Source organism: Anoplopoma fimbria, chromosome 21 (assembly GCF_027596085.1).
Source record: "Anoplopoma fimbria isolate UVic2021 breed Golden Eagle Sablefish chromosome 21, Afim_UVic_2022, whole genome shotgun sequence".
NCBI classification, from domain to species: domain Eukaryota; kingdom Metazoa; phylum Chordata; class Actinopteri; order Perciformes; family Anoplopomatidae; genus Anoplopoma; species Anoplopoma fimbria.
In genome coordinates this window covers 3,546,727-3,563,739 of record NC_072469.1, presented here as the reverse complement: position 1 = coordinate 3,563,739, position 17,013 = coordinate 3,546,727, and the positions used below count along the sequence as shown (strand labels likewise).

At 40.9% G+C, this 17,013-nt stretch overlaps 1 protein-coding gene across 1 annotated transcript in view; it reads right to left on the bottom strand.

Moving 5' to 3' along the window:
- Positions 1-13,040, bottom strand: part of LOC129110522 (cadherin-12-like) — a 59,220-nt gene extending 46,180 nt beyond the window's left edge. Inside the window, exon 1 of the mRNA XM_054622605.1 lies at positions 12,795-13,040. Coding sequence (XP_054478580.1) covers positions 12,795-13,040 — 246 coding nt within the window. The remainder of the gene's footprint in view (positions 1-12,794) is intronic.
- Positions 13,041-17,013: the final 3,973 nt, after the last annotated feature.

Genomic DNA, 17,013 nt, shown 5'->3' with positions numbered 1-17,013 from the left:
AAAGGTAAGATATTATATTTCTATTCTATTCTGTGCTGTTTGGCCGCCGTGCCACATAGTTTATATATTTGCATGTATGTCATGGATTTGTCCCACCTGCTGTGGGGGTTTGCTTTTGTGTATTTGTTGACCTGTGAAATGTAGTTGCACTAGTTCAGGAGTGTTTTATTCCAGTGAAGAATCGTGGATGGCAAGTTGGAAATGGATGCTGTGATGGATTGAACAGCACAAGCACACCAAGCCTTCATCATGTCTTCTGTGCACACATGTATTCTTCTTTTCTTTTTCTACTCTGATCTTTTTGTGTGTGTGTGTGTGTGTGTGTGTTCGTGTTCGTGTTCGTGTGTGTGTGCGTGTGCGTGTGAGAGATTGCCAACTGTTTCTTCGTATCTGACTTTGCTGGGAAATGGTTACACAGTCTACTGTAAAATTGGGCCGAGAGCCCCCTCTCTAATTAAAGTGCTCCCATCAGAAGTACTTATTGGAGCAGTAATGATCGTAGTAGTCTATCACTGTGTGCTTGTGTGAAATGATGCGTCTGGCACGTCTGTAGGTGAGGCTGCAGAGGAATAATTACTCGCACAAAACCCACTGAGATTTCAGCTTTATGCGTGTGAATCCTTGACAAACAGAAGTGAGAGAGAGGTATGAGTGTTTTTTTTATTTGAAACATTTATAAGCTTTAACTTGTAAAGTGTTGATACACCAGGGGAATGGATTGTTTTGGCGTTTTTTTGTAGTCGTAGATAGATACAGACGAAACACAATCATCCGGAAATTGCATTTTCAGTTGAGCCAAATGAAAGCGAACCGTGTCTTGTGGGCCTTTTGTCAGCAGTCTGGTTAGAGTGTTGTTGCCCTAAGGTGCTCCCCAGGAACTTGTGCTTCCAAGTTTGCCCTTGTATTTAATAAAACACGCTGCTTTCCCGTGCCTTACGCTTACATCAGACGGTAACACCGGGATCCTGTAACAAGAGTAGCTGTTTGGTGTCTCCGTTTTTTGTTTTTTATCCCGCTTATTTCCTATTGTTTTGTAATCCAGTAATCTTTCTTCCAATCCATTCACATGAATCCACAGCGATCATTCAGTCTGGTTTATGTCGAATTTGGAAGATGACATGACATAAAAACCTCTTTTTCCACTTGTGGCGTAGCAGAAGAGATCAGAGCGGCAGATGGACGGTTGCAACAATGGAGTCATAATGGGGCTCGCAATCTTTTTGCTTGTTAGACCGGGCCATGACGCACACATGGCTGACAGAAGACATAGCACTCAAATACACATTGCGACAAATACTGTTGTGAAAATGTGTTCCATTTTTTGGTTGACAATTTTTGATACGGTGTCATAGAGATTGCATTGTATCACAAGATGTAATCTGTCACCCACTCCCAATAAACACAAATAATAAACATCATATAATGAAGTTTAGACCTTGTAGGGCTTAATCAAAATCTTTCTGAAGCCTTGCAAGCTTCACTTAAGTATCTGTTGCAGGTCGGTTTTGGATTGCATGATACTGTTTAGGTGTCCATGATAGTTTCCATCATATGTTACCATTACCATGTCAATAATAATTACTGTTGTATATTGATAACTCCTCAATCTGTTCAGTTGAACGGGCTTTTCAGTCCAAATATTACAAAAATACTTGTATTAACTGTACCTGGATGACTATGGGGGAGGCTCATATTTGTGTCTACTATTGAATGAATTATCACTTTGTAATCATGATTAATGGGGTGTTTGTATCTGGCTGTACTTTGACTGACACGAAGAAAACAAACAAACAAACAAACATATTTTTCCCGTTTGCAGTTTATTCAACACCAGTACCCAGGAGAGGCACCTGCAAATGATTCAGCAGTGCACGATTAAAGATGAAAAAGAAATGCAAATCTTAAAAAGCATAGGCACATTGCCTCGTTCATTATAGGCCAAGTGAAAGTTGACTGATATTAATTAAAAATCCCATTACTCTTAACAATGGTAATTAATTATATAAGAAAGATTCATTAATAGGGAGGCAGACAAGGGCTTCTTTAAAACCATAAAACACCCAGTGGGCTCAGTAGACAAGAGGCACAATCACAGCCACAGCCGACTTTAATAGTTCGTCAAAAGAAAAAGAGTGATTTTACTAGAGAGAGAAAAAAAAAAAGAAATGTTCCATTCCTTTCCCGTAACAGTTGTTCCCAATTTATAACAATTGAATCAACAAAGCGAGAGTCTCTGCGTTTGGAATTCAAATGATGGCTTCAGTGATAACCTTATGTCAATCCAAAAAGCAAATTTGGTTAACACAAAGCCCGCGTGGAATGACTGAACGAGAGCTGGCTCGTAGAGACACTATGATCATATTCACCCACATAACGGAGGCAATGTCTTTACACTCCATTTTTCATGATAAGCATAATTAGCACGACGCTTCGCTCTGGGTACCAGTTGACATGGCAGCTATAAAAAGAAACAGGTAGCGCGAGGAAATGAAATAAGATTCTTGTTACCAGCCAAACTCGCACCATCTGTTTGAGTAATTTTGTTTGCATTCATGATGTTTTTTTTTTTTTCTTTTTTGTCTTTCTCAGTGTTCACAATTTTTTTTTTTTTTACACCGTCAAACGTTTTTCATTTTTGGACGGTTAGTTAATGCTTTTGTGAAACAGATGTTCCAGTGAACACGTAGCTGTTGTTGTTCACAGTCTTGCCTCACCTCATTTTTCCAGTATTCATAGCTTTTTACACGCAATGCATTAGACATTTTAGGCTTCAAAGCCGTGACCTATTCTTTTCCACAGCGTTCTCTCCAGCCATTAGGCCATCTCGACCTGTCTGGAGTATTTGAGGCACTGCAGATGGCCAGCCAGCCCAGTTACTCAGCAGTGTTGTCAAAACAAATATCGGCGGGCCCATTACTCATCTCCTATTAGGGAAAATACTTCTATTGACCTAAGCTGCTCAACGACGGGGAAGAATGATGGCTAATCTCTCCTGGCTGTGAAATAGTCACACACTTGTAGGTTAGTGATTGTGCTATACGGGGGGGGACTCTTGGCTCCGAGAGAGGTTTGGCGTTCCCCGTTTTCCTTTTCAGGATTTGCAGCACATGGTCCCTCATTTGCTATGCAGTAAACCCCGCATATTGATTAAACTGAGTGATTTCGGAGGAGAATGTAACCAACCTCTGTAGAAAATGCTGTAATTGGATTTCTGCAGCCGGGATTATGCGCAGCTCCTCTCAGGAATGCATATGGAAGCCACGTCGCCAGCCAACGTTGTCATACTTGAACGGGCCAGCAACCTCGTACACCAGCAATTATATTTACGTATCAGTAAAAGGGGTTGAGCATACTTGTTCTAATCATCTTTAGATGCAGTTGGCCTGAATATCTGTGTGGATTAGGTCATGTAAAGTTCAACTGGAATCAAATAGCAACACTATCTAAAGCACTATGCTCTGTAAAGCATCTTTCCTTTGTTCTCCTTCTGTGAAGGAATCCAAAAGGGAGAATTCTCTATTTTTTGGGGTTTGATGTCGCGACCTACTTTTATGTTAATAAGACATAGATACATAGCTTGATACCTTAGTTTGACACAGTCAATCAGGTATTGAATAAAGCATCAATGCCAGCAATCTATCAGATGGTCACAGTGAGCGAGGCAGCAGTCTGCTCCACAGCACAAGAGCCAAAGACCCACATTACTGTGAAAAACTGCTATTTAGGCAAGATATCTTATTGAAGTCATCATTTTGTTAATGTGACGACACTAACCTCCATTAACTTTCCTGCTAAAGTTCCCATCTTAACTCATCTACAAAACACAAACACACGTCTTGTCCTGCACTTTTTGTTGAAGGAGTGATATATGTTCTGGTATGCAGTATAAATATGTAAACCCTATGTATGTATATTTATAGAACCGTGTGAATAAATTGATTCAAATCCATACCTATATAACACTTTACGCAAAAAAAAACCTTCATGTCTCCCATCAGGATTCATCCTACATGCCGTTAATCAGTGTAAATCATTCTGGATCCGTCTGGGCTTTGCATTCATCCCTGGCCCTTCCGCTGTCATGAATTTATTTTTATGCTGCTATTCATTATTGGGTCTGAAGCTACCCTTCAATCCAGCAACCGCTCAACCCTCCAACCCAGTGATGACAGCGTGTCACTATTGGTTCCCAGTTTGTACATTGTCTTGCCAGTGCCTTGTCATACCACATCATGAGTGCTTGCGCGGTAAGTTTTTTGTCGGGTAGTCGGTGCACCGGTGAGCCGCTGATAGAATGAAAACAGCGTGTCAAAACGCTGCGGGGCTTATTAGAGCTGGTCGATATTGACTCGCCAGCCATTTCTTTGCCGCTGACAGCTTGGATTTTTGCTATGTGGGTTGTGTCACGCCTCAGTCAGGTGATGTGGAGCGGAGGGAAAAATACATGTATACACAAACAGGAGGTTGATATGCAACATAAGAGAACATGTAGGGATGTGTGTGTTTGTGTACGGGTGTAAGGGAGGGAGAGGGAGAATGGGAGAGTGGACCAAATTTGATAGATTGACAAATAAATAGTCGAGGTTGAAGCTCTTGAGCTGTTTCTACTTCTGAAACTATATTACAGCAATTCCAATTCAGCGATCCGCGCGTCTCAGTTGTTGACAGGCGTTCATCATAACCCATAAACATGGTCGTTGATATAACTGCTACCTGTGGCAACAATCTGAGGAACTGATAGGATTCAATAAGAAAACCGCTTTAACACACATCACAAAACATTTCCAAAATTCTGTGTTTTTATGTGAGGTTATCTTTTGCATAGATAAAAACATGGGGTAAGGATGTTTTTTGACGTATCACATTAATGTACATGATTGTTATTGATCTCAGAGGCCGCGGTTAAGGCTTGATTCCCTTTTTTCATATCACACTTGATTAAACAACACAGTGATATTGATACAACATACAGAATGCAATTTTCTAGCCAGAATCACGACAATATTGCCCATCAATGTCAAGGACCAAATGGAAAATGTTGACCACGGTAGTAAGTGATACTGATTGGGGGCATTAGCACACCGTTTGGAAATATGATCCAGGCAATTCAGGAGGAAAGACCATTATCCAGGACAAAATATGTGAAATAAAATATGTGAAATATATTACTTTGGCAGGACAGATGAATGGCGCCATTAGCTTTTATTTCAGGTGTTCTTTTCAGAATGTTCCCGAAACATTCATCATCAACACGCATTACATTTGTAAATGCCCTCGACCTCTTAATATGTTCTAACGAGCAGCTGAATCACTTGCGCACCTCATGCAAAACCTGTAGGAGAGCGATCCTTTCACATTACTTTGCATTTGACAGTGAATCACTTAGGAAGCACATTTCAAGATGAATTTAGGGATGAGATCATGTCATTTTACAGTGTTTCATATACATAAAAATATATATTCTTTTTTTACTGTCATTCAAACCAATAGTCTGTGTATAATTACCAGTAAATCACTGTATTGACAATCGAGATACGGGTCAATTTATGCTGATATACGTAGTGTGTATTTATGTTCCCCGCCTCAATGACTGCAGTATTTATATGTCAGAAAATCAGCTACTACTTCAGACACGCTTCACAAATGTGGTGGATAGATCAACAGGATTATTGTTTGCCACTTTGCTCAGACTCTGCACGTCGTCGACTCCGTTAGCTGTATGTCACTGAATAGACTTCTGCACGGGACGGTGCAAAGCAGTCAAGTTATGAAGCCTATGATTTTGCCGTCGACGTTAATTACCTGCCGGCTTTGCAGTCAGTCCCGCTGAAGTATTTTACAAATCGCCGGCTATCTTCATCATCGCAGCGTGTAAACAGGTTTGTTGCTTTTATACAGGCCTCTTCGGGTTTTCGTGCATTTTACAGTTAAATTCCAAAGCATTTGAACTGAACCATATTTAACAACGTGTAACACGGTGTCACCAGCAAGGCCGGTAAATTTCATACGGTCAGATGATGGAATCTGTCTTTGTTGGGCTCGGTGCATACGTCTTGTTGAAACGTCGTTTATGTCCTTCTTATAGGTCCTCATTGAAAGATTAAATTGCGGGCTCCACATCAGTAATAAATCTCAGCCAGGTGTGGGGTGGGACTCAGAGGAAGAGCCATCAATAAAAAGAAGGATAGTCTTTCCTTGTCAGCCATGGAAGCAGAGGAATAAACAAGTTGTGGGGCTGCCCTTTCTAGCAAAAGTGGTTTATTGACTTGTATTTAAATGAGCGACCTTTTGTCTGCAAGTGTGTGAAACGGGGGCACTGGAGCATGCCACTGCAGGCCATCACATGCTCCGTATCCAGTGAAAGGGTACCGAGACTTATCCCCCTTTCTTTTTATAGGTCCTAAGTGTGACTATCTAAACTGATTGGATTTGTCTTTAACCTTCAGTGCATGTGCTTTTATGGGTATGATTTTTGATTCCTGAACTTAATGGCTGCGGAGTTTAATAACAGAACTGCATTTTCTTGCCAAGTGTTTAATCTGTAGGGATGGATATTACCTCTCTACCTCTCTCATCAACGCTCCTTTTAATTACGCCTCTTTATCAATGCACGTGTCGGTTCTTTTGTATTACCATATTGCTTTTTAATATATTAATTAAAGAAATAATGTCTTTATTATGATGACTTTATTTATACTAGATGTTAGATGTTTCAAGAGCAGCAACAGTAATGTTTACAACATCAAAGCCACTTTATAGACTTAATGAAAAGTAAAGTTAAAGTATTTTTTTTTTTTTCTACTGGCAAATATTTTATTGCATTCCCAGTAAGTACGAAGTGTAGTCATTTAATTTGAGTAATTATCTTCAAGTCAACTGGTTAACATCACCTTCTCCACTGCTGCCTCTCTTGTTTGCTGACTTCACTATGTGTTTGTGTGTGGGGAGCTCAGCTCAGCCCCAGCACAGAGAGCAGAGAAGATGTTGCAGTGTGATAATTAACAACGTTAAACAGTGGAAACAATATTAAAAAGTACTGATTAAAAAAAACTAAACGATAACGTCGGATCTTAACAATATATCAGTCTGATTTCAACACAGATTTGTTGTTCACAATGTAGCACTATAAGGGCGCTGAAGCATGAGTTATTATCTACATTATCTAGTTATTTCTGCCTCCTTTTTTATCCATTTATGGCAATGAAATCACAGCAAAATCTGTTTTATTTTGGCTTCACTCTGTAGTAGACCTAGTGATGACATATGGCTTGCTAGATAGCCTACAGTGAGAAGCTAGGCGCCTGCTTTTCCAACATATCTTGGACTTCTACAACGTGCAAAAAAGCAAGAATAGTGGTTATGTCGTCCATGGCTGATGAAACCTGATTGACAGTGAATAAACGTGAATAGTCCCGTAGTAAAAGTCGTATGATCAACGCGAGGAAAATTCATTTTTAGAGATGGCAAGCTTGAGCAATGTGTTTTTGATTGAACCCCCACCGGTAGTAACTGGTCATTATATTTGTCATTCTCAGAAATTACAAACACAGTTCCTTAAGTGGATTCGGAATTACCCACTTTACTGTAATTCTAGAGGCAATATGTCAATCAACAATTTATGACCAGTATGTTCAAATGGAGAGGCTACACGGTGGTGTAGTGGTTAGCACTGTCGCCTCACAGCAAGAGGGGCCCGGGTTCAATTCCCGGGCTGGACAACCTTCTGTGTGGAGTTTGCATGTTCTCCCCGTGTCAGCGTGGGTTCTCTCCGGGTTCTCCGGCTTCCTCCCACAGTCCAAAGACATGCAGCTTAGGTGCATTGAAGACTCTTAATTGCCCGTAGGTGTGAATGTGAGTGTGAATGGTTGTTTGTCTCTATATGTCTGCCCTGCGACAGACTGGCGACCTGTCCAGGGTGAACCCTACCTTCGCCCATTGACAGCTGAGGTCGGCTCCAGCACCCCTGCGACCCTTAACTGGATAAGCAGGTTACGGAAGATGGATGGATGGATGGATGTTCAAATGGAGAGTGCCATGATGCTAGAAATAAATGCTGTAAAATAGCTGCTGAACTCAGCAGAGAGTTAAATGGAGAGGGAGATGAGGCAGCTTGGCTTGATGTACAGCCACACCACTAATGGCAGATTTTTCTTGGAGATAATCACTGCTCAGCATAGGAAAGGCCTCAGCATCATCTAATTGTGAGCGCACAGGGTTGGTACATTTACCCCCTTAAGCCTTCTGGGCTTTAATTGCTAATCTGCAATAATGTGGTTGTTGTCAACAGGAGATTGTCAGAAGTTTCTCGGCGTGTGGGCTTGTATTGAAAGTGAAACGAGTTAAATGAAGAAGTTTAATGATGAATTAAAAATGAAGTAACCACCTTTCTTAACAACTGCAGTTCTGTTGCCCTTGTGCAAGGCCTCGGGGCAGTTGCTCCCTTATTAATGCATGCAGGAGGGACTAATAGTGCTAAACACCCTGCTGAATCTTGTCATGACCTTATTTGCACCTCAGGGAGCAAAGAGGGTAATTAAGTAAGCAGTGCAATTGGAGCTCTCGGCTGTAGCCTGACTCTAGATTTTCTAACAGTCTCCTCATGTTTAGTCTCCGCCACTTCAATTTAACTGACCAAGAAGACTATTTATATTCTGGCATGAATATTAAGATTAAGCATTGTTTGTGTAAAATGAATATATTACTGCTACTTGTTGTTTTTATGCAGTTTTATTTCTCAAATTGGGTCGCATTCATTAAATGGTGTAAAAGCCTGAGTCTAAATTCATTCTCTTTATTTTGTAGTCATACCAGACCACCAAAACAAGTGGAAATGCAGTTCTGGCATATTTTTCTATTGGTGTCGCAGAAGAAAATAAATGTTGCTTCGCTTGCACTCATTAATCTGAAATAGACCACAGTCTGGAAAGATGGATGTTTTTAAGTCATTCCCTGCTCAGGACTAATCTTTACCTCTGCCTCATATGATTGCAACATGAGAATGTAAACATGGGGAAAGCAAATAGTGTTAGTGCTGTGGGATGTATGTTTTAATAATGTGCAATAATAAGAATGTAATGTAAAGTTAAGAGATTAAGTCAGACATGCAATAAATCAGTATTTGCTGGTTATAGCCTATTTCAGATTTATCAATATTGTTGTATGTCATCCAAAAGAAAATCAGTACAGAAATGCCAAACTAGGCTTGAGGTTATTGAACAACATGGAAATGGCTGGCTGTGATGTGACTGACTGTTTCCTTGACCGCAGTCAAGATACTCGGCTTTCTTTTAATTAAGGTTACCTCAATACGGTAACAATACCTGTCCATCACAGAGTGTCCATGCAGCTTTAGCCATGTCTGGCTCTGCTTTTCAGGGTTTCCTTATTTTACTTTTTTCAACACACTTTAGAATATAAATCAGTTTTCTGCCCTCTCACTTCCACTTTGTTTTTTTCTTGAGACTGATAAGACGTCCCCTTGCTCAACGATTGTTATGGTAAAAGCGCAACTGAATTCGGTGTGTTCAAGTGGAGTATATTTAGATAATATTTTTTTTATGTTGCGTATGGTGATGTCAATGCACAAAATGTGCCTGAATACGTCCTGCTGTTGACAGGTTCAGTGCAGTCTCAGACTCGGATGAGTCTGTTCATGAAATGTTAATGAAAAGAAAACAATTAGGCATTCACAAGGACAACCAAATGTTATCATGTCGTCTCCAAACATCTGCCGTCACTACAAGCAACCACTGACGCATTCAGGCGCCAGTTAATAGGCAAACTGTTTGATCCGTGACACTGGTACTCTGAGGGCTCCACTCAACACTGGTACTCTGAGGCTCCACTCATCAGTGGTTGTCCCCCCCCACCACCAGTGGTTGTCTTGCATTCTGTATGATGTCAGCATTGACATCATACAGAATGCAAGTGTCTTGCAAGTGTGTTGCTCTTCGAACAATGGTGCTGCTGAAAAAAGTGCAATATTTAACTGATAAAATGCGACTAGAGAGCCACCTGTGGAGCTAACGTTGGCAGAGTACGTACGTTAGCAAATCAATGCTGCGCCAGCCACTGAAAGTAGACTGAATGTATACACATGCTGCTTTTGCTTTTTATGAACACAGCAGTGAATAAAGACCTACTCGGCCCTACAGGAAGAGTGCATCGATCGCCAGGTGGATACAGCCTTCAAAGGATTATTGTAGACCCTTCTGTCTGCGTCTCTCTGAAATCGCCTTTTGTTTTTCAAAAAACTAGACCTTGTTAATATGTATTCAGTGATAGGCTTAGGAAATGGTCGATTAACAGCAAGGCTCCATACTAACTTCCAAGAGAGTCCCGGAAAATAATTTCAACCATCCTGAAGTCAGTATAAACTGTCAACAATTGTTAATGTTATCGTTTTACTTTGTTAAAGTCATCTATAGTGGATATTTTTATAAAATGCATAAAAACACACTATTCAAATAAAAAATCAATGATTGCATTTTTATTTAAATATTTGCTTTGATAATAAAATTAGTTTTTTAATTATACATTATTAGCAGCTAAGAACTAGTGTTATCTTAGGAAGATGAACAGGTCATAATTCTCTCTCTATCTTTTTTTTATTGCTGTGAAAACATCTTCACACAACTGTATTTATTTGAGTTTCTCGCCAAAAATGACATTTTACATGATTACATTTGAACGCATCAGGATAGCGATATAACTTACCTTCGTTTTAATACTCATATTTACTGAGCAGAGCTTGTACGCATCATAATTCAAGTCAATGCAACCTCCATTAATATGAGCTGTCAGCTCAGTGGGAGCAGGACTGTGCTAGGGAGAACACCGTGCATTCGACATGAATTACAATATCATAATTGTATGAATAACAAGTGTGTTCTTAAGGTTGTTGCTCCACGATTTATTTTAGGCTTGCAGTTGTGACAAAGTGCAAGTTTTATGTCTCCTTCTCTTGCACTGAAACACTATTAAATACTGTGCTATTGTTATAAAATTAGCAATGATTTTAATGGACATCATACATAATATATACTGCACCAAAAAGTTACCCTTATGTTAATACATATTTAAAGAGTTTAAGAGAGCATAAGGCCCGACAGCAGCCATGTGGTGTACTTATTAACTGATGAAGAAGAACCAAAGAGTAAAACAATCGTATCCCTTTCATTTTAAGCAAACATGCAAACCAACGATAACTTCTCAGCAAATCACATACATGATTGGAGAGTACTGACAATATTTTCATTAATGCTTAAAGAAAGAAAGGTGAAGTGGGGAAAAGTGAGTTCTTCCTAAATTCAAGTCACTGAAAGAAATGAATGCTGACACCTGAGAAGTAATCCTAGATCCTCTACATCAAGTCAGTCAGCAGTCACTTCAGCCACTATAGCGCCAACTCTCTGCAGGTCATTGAATGGAAATCATGTTTACACTCTAGAGTGAATACATTATCACAATAAGGCAGTGATGTATTATCGGACAAGCATTCGCTGCACGGAGACTCCTGGTCCATTAGAGTTACTTTATGTGCCTTGGAAACCAAACTGTTACCCTCACAAGCCTCTGTGACAGAACTTGATAACTCCTTGGAAGACGTATCACTACCGGCCCGCTCCCCCGGTCTCCAGGCGTTTCTCTGTTTAACTTGTATCCAGTTAAAGCTCCATTCATTTCGGAGCAAAAACCCTTTCCCTTAAGATGGTCCTGACAAAGGTCCGATGATCTCATCTACAAATGCTTTTCATATGGCAAAGAATCAGTCAATTATTTTTGAAGCAGTGCAGCAGCCTGGGATTAAGTGATTTAGGAGGGCAGCAGACAGCCTCCCCCCCCCTGCTCTTAGCCTGAGAGACTTCCACAAACAGCATGGCTTGTCAGGGCTGATTGCAGCAGCACTGGGGCAGATAAGTCAGTCTTACTATTATCCTATGTAAGCCAGGAGTGCCAAATTACAACTTTAGCCTTAAACCCCAACAGAGTTTACTTATGAATGTCTTAAGCCACAGCAGAGAGTCCAAAAAAAAAAGAAGAAGAAATCACTAAAAACAGAGATGGCAAAGGTTTGAGGGGGGACAGAATAAGAGTGTCTGACAGGACGTATATCTCAGACTCCGTTCAGGCTATCGGCCCTCTCTGCTGTCTTTTTATTGCTGTCAGCATATCCCCAGGCTCATAACTGTGATGTCCTGACAGCTTTACAAGGACCGTAATTTAAATTTATTTCTACCATGCCATCGATTCTCTCACCACTTCAATGTCATGTTTAGTCCAACATAGAAATGCACGAAGAGCTCCATTAGCATGTATAGATTTTTCTTCCAAAGCCGGAGGCCATTCATGTCTTAAAACACTAACAAACTGGGACAGCTTTACAACAAGGGCATTATTAAATAAAAAAAGGTGAGGCTTAGTTCCAGGGGCCAAATGAAAATGGGTCACTTTTCCACAGTTGCCATCAGAGTTGGTGCAGTGTCAACGTATTAGTATGTTATTTTGTTTCAAAAGGACAGCCTTGGCCAAAAGATTGTGACAGTCCATGTATACATAACGTATAAAGTATATATAAACATATTGTGTGTAGTTGATATTGCCCCTCTGAAGCCAAAGGAGTTGAAACACCATATATTAGAGTGCTTCTCTGTTCCTTCTCTTCTATTTTATCTCCTTCACATTCTATCGCTCCCTCCATTTACCACCAATTCAATTTCACCCGAGCTCCTTACTATGTGATTTATGACTTCTCCTGCACCATAAAAAGCTGGGAAAAATAAGGCTTTTTTTACCTTGCCCACGTACTGCGGGTCTGACCCCATGTACTCCTCCAGTACAAAGAACTGGTTCCACACCCAGCCCCTTTTGACCCGTTGAAATCCAGCCGCCCCATTCCTCATCGGGCCCAGCAAGCCTCTGGCGTGCTCCCGCGCCGCCCTGCTCCGTCCCAGTGCCGGCGAAGGTGGACGTAAAGAGGAGACTGAGCCTTCGTTGACGAGAATCCAAAGGAACAGCAGCAGGCAGTTCCTTGTTAGCATTGGCGATCTGTGAGGTTCAGGTCCCCAAGTTAAAGTCCAGTGATGAGAGCTGAGCCACGCTGAAACGACTTGTGGAGGTGGGTATGGGGAAGGGGTGAGCCGGTGCCCAAAGAGCAGTTTTCTCGGGTCTGTCAGGATCCCCGCTCAGAGATACATGGAGCTCATCACCTGAAGGACACAGAACAAATACATTGTTAAAAAGTTAGCTTTTTGCCCTTTACCTCCATTGCCTACTGTATACTAATGATTCAACGTGATTACTATGATTACAAGGTTAAAGGTGATAAACCAAAGTTGGTAAAGTGACCAACTGCATATGGATCAAAAAGCTTGGGACAGAATCATTCCTATACAAATGCTGGTGATATATTTTGCTAATAGTAATAGTCCGCTTATAGTGTTCAGTTTGGGTGTTTTCATACGTGACAACATTTCAAAAACTGCAGTATTACAATGTTAGTTTCTTTTTTTTTTACTTCACTCCCTTGGTACTTTGCCTGGCAATAACCCGTCTGCTTCCTGCCCATTTCATGGCTGGCAAGCTGAGGCTGGTGCTATGTGGACACTGAAATCATGACGGTAAAAAGAGTAATTTTCTCTCGCTGTTAAAACCAATGTGCACAGGGAAAGCACCTTTTGGTCCAATTCACCCTCGTCCAGTGGATTGATGATGCCTGGTCACATTATGCCCCCTAAAGTAAAACTCTGCAGCCATCAACCAGGTCCGAGCCGCCGTGGGACGGGTAACATGCTGACGAACGGCGCCCGCCTCCCTCCGAGCCACTAACCAGGTGAGCGAGCGAGGTGCCCCGACTAAAGGGCTTGCCATCCATCTGTATGCACCACCCAAGCTGCAGTGACACAGAGCCAGCCCCCCCAAAAAAACCAGCAAAGCCTCACCCCAAGTGAGCCCTTGGTAAAGGGGACAAGGCACAAGAACGGGCAGATAAAACAGCCAATAAATAGCCAGGCTTTCCATTTCATTATTTTGTATTCATGTAATGAATATAGTAATGTCAATTAGATGGTTATCTGCACGAGAAAAAAGGCCCAAAGGCAAACACCAATAAAAATAAATAATTATACTAATTTTCTGCTTAAAGTGATTCATTTGACTCGATCACTATAAGTGGTTTCCACTGTACTGGAATTTTCTATCATAAACACAAGTGTACTAGACAGTTCTCTGGGATTTATTCTCTAATTAGCTAGATTACTTGTCTCCGCAGTGGTGACTTTATTTTTGCCGTCAATTACAGGCCACCACACACTGTGCTGCAGACCTGTCAGTGTTACTGCAGATCCCTGATTGCCCAGAGAGGTCGAAAGTCATATATTATTTAATGACACTTTGATGAGAGGGTGCTGAGGAGCTTTTAAGTTTTTGCTTCACAAACCTCGCCCTAATGCTTTTAATCAAAGCCAACAGAAAGCCCCTGTGAATAAAGATCAACCCTTTCTCAAAGAAAACTCCACACAAAGGTGCAGTTGTTTCCATCAGAAGATATAGAATGATGCATTGGCAGTTCATATATCAAACTGACGCGTGTACTGTACGAGATGTCAGCGCAAAGCGGCATGCTCGCAGTGATTTCTTTAAGGTGCTCTGCTTTCTCTCAGACATCACTCCGGCGAGCAGCACAACAGATTTGACAGCCAGCGGCCACAGGAGATTGTCCTGGTTGCGGCGGCGTGTCATTTGACAGACACACGCTCCATGAAAGAGGCAACTCGTACAGAAGATTACTAATATATAATCCAGCTCACAGACAAGCATATTTAATTTGTTTTCTCCCAATGTGCTTTGTTCAAGTCCCCACATAGCTCAGTGGAAGTACCAATGAGCAGCGAGTTGGATGTCGCATGAGATGCCGCTGAGTCCGATTTGGCATGCATGAGTGAAGAAGAACTGAGCCGGGGACAAAAAATGAATATATTCTGACAGTTTTAAAACAACTCAATCACTTGTTTATGCTGTAGATTTCCATTTTAGAACAATAAAAGTAGATGAAGTTGATCTCGGATCAGTCTTAAAACAGACCATTTGTGGTTTACTTCAGAGTACTGAAATAAAACAGTGCATCCGTTGTTCTTAATTACAAACAAATAGGATTTACAGGTACTATATAACTTGTCAAAAGCACATTTATTTATTTCAACAGCAATTAGATAAATAAACAGGATTACAAAAGTCGATCTCGGTTGATTACGTTACTCTACACATTGCGACCTTTGAAAGCTGTGCGTGTAGATTGTCTAAGATAATGAAGTTGTTTACCTGTATTTGCCGATGTCAGAGTTCTGCTAGGACAGGCAGCACATTTATCATTAAAAAGCCTGAAGTGTGATCTCTTAATTAACAATCATTCATTACACAGACTAATGCGCGAAGACATATTACAGAACGACAAAGACGTATTACAGAAATAACCTAATTTGTGAAGCCTCATTCATTATTGAGCCAACAACTACTGCACCGTTGTTGTTCACACCTTGTTTTCAAGCCAGACTAGCATATCAACACCCAGGCAAACAGCCCTGGTCTTGTCAGAAAACACTTAATTGCGCTGAAAACAAGAGAGGGGGAACCCACAAACGCTTGGAATGAAGAATGGACCTAATGGTTTCCACACCTGGTTTATTGTTCCTCTCTCCCTCCTAATGCACTTATAAGCTGTACAGTAATGGAAGACAGCGTGCCTCTAATTTCATAACCGGGCCCCCTCATTGACATCATTGTCTTTGATTAATTATACTGACTTAGAACATCGTCTTCAGAGGGAGATTACTCCAACAAGGTTAGCCGCGCACCTAGATCCATTTATTCTCTCCGTCACCGCACTATCTTAAAAGTCAAAACTGATCTGCAAAGTTCCCCATGCGAAATTGGCAGGAACTGTCTTGACACGGGTCAGACATGCCTCTCCCTGCAGGTCACTCCTCATTTAGCATCGACATAATGGAAAATGACTGTTCCCATAATTCCTGCAAAATCACGCCTCTGCCGCCGCCCGGCCTCGAGAGGACTCGATGCATATTTTATGAGATAAGTTCATTAGCATGTGTCGGGCCTTCGGTTGCGAGCCTTGACCCGCGTGTCTACTTCAGACAACGCGGCGCAGCGGGCTGACAGCGTTTCTCACACATCACCTTCAATAATCAAAGAGCATATGGCCAGCCGATCTGCTGGAGCAGATCACCACCCACCAGAGACTCCCACGGAAAGTTATTAGTCGTCAAGGCTGCCATAAACATGACAAACAAATAAGTGTGCATTGACTCCTGGAATGGAGGGGAGAAATGAGTCACCTGGATCAAGTTCTGGTTTTGCATACTCTTTAATTTCCTTGATAGATATGTGGGCAGGGATTTTACTTTTTTTTCCACAACTGCAGTGTTGAGCATTGTGGACAGACATGTCAGTCAGAGATTTAAAAAAAAAAGATTGATGAGCTGCCAGCTCTTCATTCAGGGCAGGAATAAATGTTTAATCAAGAAGTTTTCTAAAAAACTTTTTGAATTGTAAAAATAAAATGGTGTGATTCAACTTTGGAGTAGAAGCATTTTAATAGATTTTGTTAATGTAGAACTTCAATATTTAATTTGATGAAAAATCTTTAGTGCAAATGGGGAGCAGTCCGCATTTTTATTTTGCATCTGTTTGAAGAGGTATATTTCATGTTGATTTAATCGACAGATCTTTAAATCTGAGTTTCTTCCACAAAGAATCACACAAAAGCAGCACGTTAAATTTTGTGTTTACCAGAAATAAGACGGGACAGCTCTAGATAATGTGCCTCAAATATTTGCACACAAAACCACCTTTAGATCACACTTAAACTCTATAAAACGTTTTTAAACACTGTTATCTACTGTTTATTGGGTTGTTTTTTTTTGGTCTACAAAAGTGGTTAAAACATTAAAAGTAACACACTGAGAATAGCAAGCTGTGGTACTATGATTAGCAGATTAA